The sequence below is a fragment of the Artibeus jamaicensis genome, unplaced genomic scaffold, assembly GCF_021234435.1.
Source record: "Artibeus jamaicensis isolate MK-2021 breed Jamaican fruit bat unplaced genomic scaffold, CSHL_Jam_final contig_432, whole genome shotgun sequence".
Taxonomy (NCBI): Eukaryota; Metazoa; Chordata; class Mammalia; order Chiroptera; family Phyllostomidae; genus Artibeus; species Artibeus jamaicensis.
In genome coordinates this window covers 14,345,614-14,353,771 of record NW_026521828.1, presented here as the reverse complement: position 1 = coordinate 14,353,771, position 8,158 = coordinate 14,345,614, and the positions used below count along the sequence as shown (strand labels likewise).

At 41.0% G+C, this 8,158-nt stretch overlaps 1 protein-coding gene across 1 annotated transcript; it reads left to right on the top strand.

Moving 5' to 3' along the window:
• Positions 1-392: 392 nt before the first annotated feature.
• Positions 393-5,748, top strand: SPINK13 (serine peptidase inhibitor Kazal type 13). Its single transcript, XM_037161868.2, has 4 exons — positions 393-480; positions 1,874-1,908; positions 2,877-3,004; positions 5,666-5,748. The coding sequence occupies exons 1-4, from the start codon at positions 411-413 to the stop codon at positions 5,718-5,720; spliced, it is 288 nt and encodes a 95-aa protein (XP_037017763.2). The 5' UTR covers positions 393-410; the 3' UTR covers positions 5,721-5,748.
• The last annotated feature ends 2,410 nt before the right edge of the window (positions 5,749-8,158 follow it).

Here is an 8,158-nt window from a genome sequence, read left to right as displayed (position 1 = left end):
CAAGAACCCACACACTGCAAGCTGGCCTGAGGCAGACCCGCTCCGGCTGGTTCATGTCCAGTAACAGGGTGAACCTATTTATAGGTAACATGCCTGAGGTGAGAACCCTGAGCCTAATTCCTCTTCCAAGCCAGGATGATGACTGTAAACTAGCTACTGGCAGGAAAAGAAAATAAAGGAAAAGAAAAGAAAGACTTCTTTTAATTTTCTTCCCCTCTTTAGAACAGAAGGGCATTCTGGGGTCTGAATCCCTGGAGACCAGGCCAGGGTGAGATAGTCATGGCCCAGTGTATGGAAATGGCGTCACCTCCGGTAGGAGGGGCTGGAAAGCCGCCTTGCCAAGGGATTAGGAATTAACTCTCTTGAGCATTTGCCCAGGCCTCTCCAAACAGGACATTAGGTGAGATTGAATGGCTGCCTTTCCTCGCGTGACCATGTTTCTCCTGGTATCCATCACTGGGGAACACACTGTGTTTTCAGGTAAGCAAATGTACAGGTCTTTGGAGAGAAGCCCCAGCTTTTCTTTTAGTTGTAGGGAAGAAAAGGAATACCTGTCCTGGACGGAAGAAGTCTGGCTGAAACCTAGACCATGTACTTGACTGTGCAAATTGCTATAAAGTGGGCATTACTGTTAGAAATAGCACAATCTGAAAACAAAGCAACCCATTTCTATCTAAGGCACAGGTAAAGAAAAATCAAAAGGGCAATTCGAAATTATTTTGAACATAAGGAAGATGAAAAACAGAAGTTTAGATGGAAATGAACATCGATGCCTCCATGCCCTTTTGCTTGGATCCTACCATCCTGTATGTACCCAATGTCATTAGTCTTTGTTTTCTTTCTGCATTTCTTTTTGCTCAAATATATATACATATATCTTGTTATTTCTCCTCCTTTCTTTTTTTTTCACAGATTTTATTTTGGTTACATTATTCAAACAAATAGAAAGCAAAACATTTAGTGAGTTTCACAGAAAACAAGGAATTGAACTGTGCTTTAGAGTTATCTTAATATGTATAGTAATCTGGGAATTCATTCTAAATCTGCCCAGTCATTTTGAGTTTTCAAAAACACTTTTCTCCTCCTTTCTAACAGAAAAGATAGCATGCTATATAGGTAAATGCCTGTTGAGTCTGTTTTTGTTTGTTGCTTTTTGTTTAATGGCCCACGTGGGAGTGAAACCATGGTTCTTGTCCTCCCCTGCTTGCCTTATTTCACTTAACATAATACTTAGTCTTGGATATTTTAAGTATCATCTGACGGGGAGAGATCGGGAAGAGCAGAACTGCAATAGGTCAGCTTTCCTTCTGCCACAGCTTGGTCACCCTCTCTCCCCAGGCCACACTGGCACCCCTCACCCACACCAGTGCACCGTGCCCCTCAGCCTCCCTAGAGCCAAGGAACTCCTGAGTTTTCTCATCATTCACTGTCATCTTGAGTCCAGCCTCTTGGCTGGGTATTTGGCCTGATAGGGTATTAGGCCTATTTACTGTGTCATATTTAATTCTTATGACAGTCTTTCAAATGCGTGTGCTTATCCCCGTTGCAGGGAATGGGACACTGAAAACAACCCAAACGGAGTCACTTAATAAAAAATGATGTGGATGGCAGGTTATGCCAGCACAAATCTAAACCTAAAGAGTTTTTACTCTTTTCTCAATGTCACAGCAAAGTTACAAATGAAGTCAGGACTACGAAAGTGAAAGAAAAAAATAAATAGATAGATAAAGTAGTTACCACCCACCAATTCTGTTGTATCGCTTTGTGCAAAGGTATAATTAAATTATGTTTCCTTATTCAGTTAGTAACTTCACTGGGTGAAATCACATTCCATGGAAAACGATTTTTTAACCTGTTACGTCTTTATTTGCAGGATTCTTCAAACGTGACTACTCTAGATGGCCTAAGGTAAATTCACATTTCTCAGTTCTGAATTCTGATTCTAACCTGATCACTCTCTAGACACGAGAGACCCAAAACTTCACAGTGGGAAAGTAAAATGGGAAGGTTTCTGTGTGACCTTGGACATGTACCTCAACCTCTCCAGACTTAGATGTACTGTCGGATGACATAAGCATGACAAGAGGAAAATGTACCTCTGAGCATTAAGTGAAATAATGCCTGTCACTTGCTCAGGGTCACAAGGTTAAACAGTACTACAAACAGGATTTATTCCCATTCTCAATACAAGCCCTCACTCTTTTTAAAAAATTTTATTTGTCACTTGCAGTTGACATTCAGTATTATTTTATATTAGTTTCAGGTGGTCAGCCTAGTGGTTAGACAGCAATGTAATTTACAACATGATCCCCCTGGTATTTCCAGGACCCACCTGGCACCGTACATGTAGTTATTACAATATAATCGACTCTATTTCCTGAGCTGCACTTTACATCCCATGACTGTTTTGTAACTGCCAGGTTGTACATCCACATACCTTCGCCTTTCTCACCAGCCCCACAAGCCCCCTTCGCCCTGGCCACTGTCAGTCTGTCCTCCGTATCTGCGTGTGTTTCTGACAGACCCTCCCCCTTAACAGCCACCTGTGAGCCCCTGTCCTCTCCAAGTTCACACCCTCCCTGTGATGAGTATCTAGCATTGGGGCTCCCCACTGAGATGAAAACTTTGCATTTAGGGTTTTAGCTGAGATATCAGAATGTTCATAACTTGAAGAAATGATGGGATGTTTGAAGACACTTCAGTCAGAAAAAAACTTTCCTGACTAAAGCCCAGAGCAGAGAAAATCCTTGAAAAAGATCAACTGACTAGTAATTTTTAATGTTATTTCTGTGTGGGGCTGAAGTGGCAGGTTAGGAAAAATTGGGGGGCAGGGATCTATCAGTTGTCATTTACAGAATGTTTTATACCATTTGCAGCCCCCGTGTGAAATGTACCAGCCACCAGACCTTCTGAACGACTTGTTCTGCCCCAACGTCACTGCATACGTGTGCAGCACACGTGGCCACACTTACCAGAACGAGTGTCACTTCTGCGTTGCTCAGTGGTAAGTCCCAGTTAAAGCGGCATTTATTTCTTTCTCTTTATTTTTTGATCACAGAAATTTCAAATAATCTGAGCAAAGGAACTGGATTTACTAACACATGCATTTTTTTAAAAAAGAATGGCCTCTATTATTCATAAAATATTGCAGATGGACTACATATATGGTGATTTCCTTTTTTAAATGCAGTGCAAGGTCAAAGTTGACTTATTAAAAGAAAAAATTTTACACAAATTTTTAATCAAATTGTGTAGAAATATTTAGTAGATAGTCTATATTCAAGCAATGACTGGAAATCCAGGCTTTAGAGGTCACTCAAATTATCTGTAGAACTCACACTGACATACCTGTGAATAACACCTGTAATTGTTTGGTAGATACAAACGCAAATGTAGGCTAGGTGTAGGTATAAATATACATATGAGTAACAAAGTAGGTATGTGGTAAAAATTGACAGTTGACTTTCAAGTAAATTCAATAGTAAATTTAGATTAAAAAATTAATACTCCTTGTGATTTATTTTAACTCCGTTTGAAATTGTTTTTATAAGTCAGCCTTGTTTCTTGTCAGTAACTCTCCTGTGACCAAGAACCCCCTCCGGTTCCATAATTTGCTGGAAGGACTCACAGAGCTCAGAAAAGCTGCTCTGTATGTGACAATGGCTTACTGTGATGAAAGGTCAGAGATGAAAGGCAGCAAGGGCAGGAGGCTCATGGGGTGGAGTCCGGGGAGGCCAGGCACAAGCTTCCAGTTGTCTTCTCCCAGTGGACCCACACAGGCAGGGCTACATCGCTCAGCAATGACATGTGGCCGTAGAGAGGAGGCATTGACAGCCTGGGAAGCTCACCAAAGCTTTAGTGCCCAAGCCATGTGTGGGGGGCCAGTCACCAAGGCATGCAGTGCCTCTGTGACTGACCCCCCTCGAAAAGGGGGTCAAACTGATACAGAGTGGCTCAGGATGACAGGCATTCAGCTGTACTACGCCTGGCCTGGCATACAAACTGGACTACAAACATATTCTTATCAGGCATGGTATTCCTGGAACAAAGTTGAGCATCCCCAGCCTGCTGAATTAACTGACTCTTTCATGCACATCTTCCTTTGGGAAGAATCCACATGGGCTCCCAGTGTCATGTGACCACCCCATGAGGACAGCAGCTGAGCACTGAAGGAAACAGGCTCAGAAGCTAGTCCCAGAAAGAAAACTGCTCATCTTCAGAGCAAGGACTAGCCTCAGAGGATGATTGAAATGTCCTCTCAAGGAAAAGCCTGAGAACTGGACATTGTGAATGAATGAAGTTTCTACCATTGCTGGCAGAGGAAGATAAAAGGGTGATAGAAGGAGGGGAGTAATTCCTATGTCCCTATCTTAGCAGTGTTTTCAATAAAAATTCCAGCAAATTGGACTCACAATCCTGACAGGTACCCAGCATTTATGAATAGTGTAAATCCTTTGGGAAAAGACAACTGAAGAGTGCAAGCCTTAGCCAGAATTGATACAGAATCATTGTTGCCATCCTCACAGGCCCCCAAACCAATTGAGTGTAGGGCCCTGATAATAGCAACAAAATGGAGAGTCTTTGAAACAGACACCAGACCGTTCAGATGTCTGCAGTCTCATTTGGCAAAAAGAATATATGCACAGGAAAATCTATAAGAGAGAATAGCAGTGGCTGTATTCAGCCAAAACAGCACTTTAGGAAGTTTTGAATTGGTTGAAAGTATTTCAAAAATCAGACCTTACCCAAAAATACAGATTTCCATCTCATTTTGAAAAATCAAACGTTACGCTCATAGTAAGCTAGGAGTTTGTATGTTAGAATAAGCAACAGTCGCTTCATAGTAGCTGCCCATCCAAACGGTCTTGAAGCATTCCAGGCAGCCATAAACCCACCTTCCTCCATTATGGTAAAGGGGGCCCACTTCGCTTATTTATATCACTAGCTTGGCTTCTACGACCAATTGCATTTATAACCCCTGACCCAAGTGAGTAGAGGGATATTAAAGGTGAGCTTGACATAGGGGTCAGGATGGGGAGTCTCTGAAAGGAGGACGAGGTTAAAGGCTTCTTAAAGAAAAAAAATGCAAAAGAAAATAGAATAGGCAATTTACACAGAGCCCACTGCTTGAGAAAACACTTGGAATTGATAAAAAGTGTGATGCCTTAGGGAAATAAAGAAAAATTGTGTTGAAAGGAATGTTATGTATTCAGAGAACAGTAATGCATAAGGATGGAAACTTAGGCAGAGGCTAACTTCTGGAAAACATAAATATTAGAGTGAGGAGAACAGACTGTAGTCTGCAAAAATTTGAGCAGAGAGTATGACATATGTGAATTATTATGTATTGCATTATTGCTTTGGTTATTTTTTACTTCTTGGTAGAAAGATCTGGCATTACTATGCTGAATGCAAGGATATCACGGTAGAAATGCGTTCAGGGATGGGATATTCTCTGTTGAAAAACTCCACAGAACGCTGTTTGGATAGTCAGGACATAGAGGAGGCCCAGGCACACTGTGGTGGTGATAAAGGGGGCTGGAGAAGAGGTGGGTGCAAAGGGAACTGTAAAGCAGCACCTTATCTTCGAAAGATATGAGAATGTGAAACCGCGAGACTAAACTTTCCCTGTGATAGTAACCTTCTTCTTTTCTCTTCTCTTTAGGGAATACGGTTCACATATTAAATTTGATAAATATGGGAAATGTTCTGATAAGTAACAGAGTATTACATTTGCTTATTCTTTCCATGACTGAATTCTGCAAATCATTTTTGTTTGGAATGTATACACTCTTTTGAGACTGTATAATAAACACTAACCTATGCCGCACTCAGATTTGGTTTTTGTTCATTTTCTTTGGAACCCAAATGTGTAACAATTGGAAGACAAATCATACTAATGGAGAACCAAATATTGCATTTATTACAAATAAACATAATAAAAGGTGGTCAGCATTCATCCCTGTTTAGTGACAGCTTTCCTTTGGCTCTGGTCTAAGTTCTTTTATCAAGTAGGCTCACCTCCCACTCTCCTGAATTAAATTAACTGCAGATCACAGACCTACCTATCTGCAAAGTTAGCCCCTGTAAAGACCTGAGCAAAAGAAAATATCCTGCACACATGTACCCACAGCTGTTGGAGGCTTGCTACCTGGCATTCATGCGGGAAGCCCACCTTCACTAGGAGAGAAAATTTTCTCACATGCCAATAAGAGGGAGAAGAATAGCCAAGTGTTTTGGGGGCAGACATATTTTGGAGAGAGCTAAAGAGTATTGATGTCATTTAACCACCTAATTCCAGGATACCCAATTTTTATTCCATCCCATCACCACTATTACGCAGATCAATAATTTTTTTTGCTTAATCTTGCTCATAATTTATTACCTAAACTGAAAAATCTTAACTAACACAGGATGAGGGAGTCATTTTTATGTCCAGGGCTGGGGAGATGAACAGTAAAAAAATACTTTGGCTTCTGTGTGCTCTGTGTCATTACTTATTATTGACACTAGGTGTCAGCCTCACTCTTCCCGTCTGACTAGGTATTGAACTAGTAACTCAGAGGGAGATAGAGGGAGATGTGAAACTCTGCCATCACCTTGCCAGCTAAACACAGCCTATCTTGGCAGGCAGCAGAGCACACCCTCCTCTCACAGCTTCCTCCTTCCTGGCTCTGCACAAGCCTTTGTTTGGAGACCCAGGCTTACCCTATTTTAATGGCCCTGGGCTTCTGTGTGCTGTGTTAATTCTCCAGGTGGTCCTAATGCACATCTACATTTGAAAACTACATTCTTTTTCTTTTTAAATTGTATTAAATGTACTGGAGTGGTTTGCCACGTCCACTGCCACGTCCACTGTTGGATCCCTCTCTCCGTGACAAGGTCCTGAGAGGGGGTGTAAGACTTCAAGGAAGCAGTTTCCAACTTGGTGGACGTGGCATGGAAGGCCCTGCAATACCTATTGTGATTGTGCTTGCTTTGGGGATCATGACCTTTTCTGCTTTAATCATTATGAATACCCTTGCAGTGATTCAGATAGTGTGCCTAGACCTTTCCCGGCTCAATGAACAGAATAATGATTTCATACTAGAAATGTCAGGGAATATAGGTACAAAGAAACAACCAGAACAATCTGAGAATTCAAGCTTAATCAATAACAGATCATTGGAAAAACACCCAAGATAAGATAGAATACTCTAGGAAATCAGGAGATGATCTCACTGCTTTCTTAGAGGGAATCAAAGTACAAAACATGTCTATAAAAGAACTCCTAGAGAAACTTAAAAGAAGTACCCTTGAAAGCCCCCTGCAACATAGGAATAGCCCCTCCTTTACCTTGAATAAGAATATATATCAATTAGACAGGCAAAGAAATAACAAAAGCTAGTTAGTTATTACAAACTAAACAGTCACTAGGGAGTCAGAATTTATGGTACACAGAAAAACATTTTAGGCAAAAAAAGGGTAGATAGCTAAGATAGACATCACAAGGGCCTTATAATAAATTTCCTATTTTCTCTACTCAATCTAGCGTATCCTTTTGCCCTATGACAAATTCTGAGAAACTTTAACATACAATAGGGTACTTCTAATTGTCTGATTAATAGCTCTCCCAGTTAAAATAATCTTTAACTAAATCTATGGGAACTTTTGTACTTTTACTGATTACCTTTGTATTGATTTTTTTCTGCTTAAATGATCATGTTATACTGCAAATGTTAATCACTACCTAAAATGAAAATATAAAAACCTGCTTGTACTTGCAATAAACGGAACAGAGCTTCACTGTCCTTTGAGGCGTGTTGTCGTCTGTTACCCAGCGCCGATGCCTACCCTCACCTGTGGGACCCCTTGACCTGCTGCGGCCGGACCGCGGCAGTGGTTTTGGTTAATAAATTATGTAACTTCCAAGTATACAACCTAATCTATCATCTGTACACTGTGTTGTGTACTCACCACCCAGGGTCAGGCTTCCTTTCATCACCATATATTCTACCCCCTTTACTCTTTTCCACCTGCCCCTTTCCCTCTGTGTCTATGAGTTTTTGTTTGTCTTGTGCATTCTTTTATCGTTTTCGGTTTTAGATCCCATATATGCATGAAATCGGATTCTCTTTTACTTTTTCTGTCTGACTTATTTTGCTTAACATGATACTCT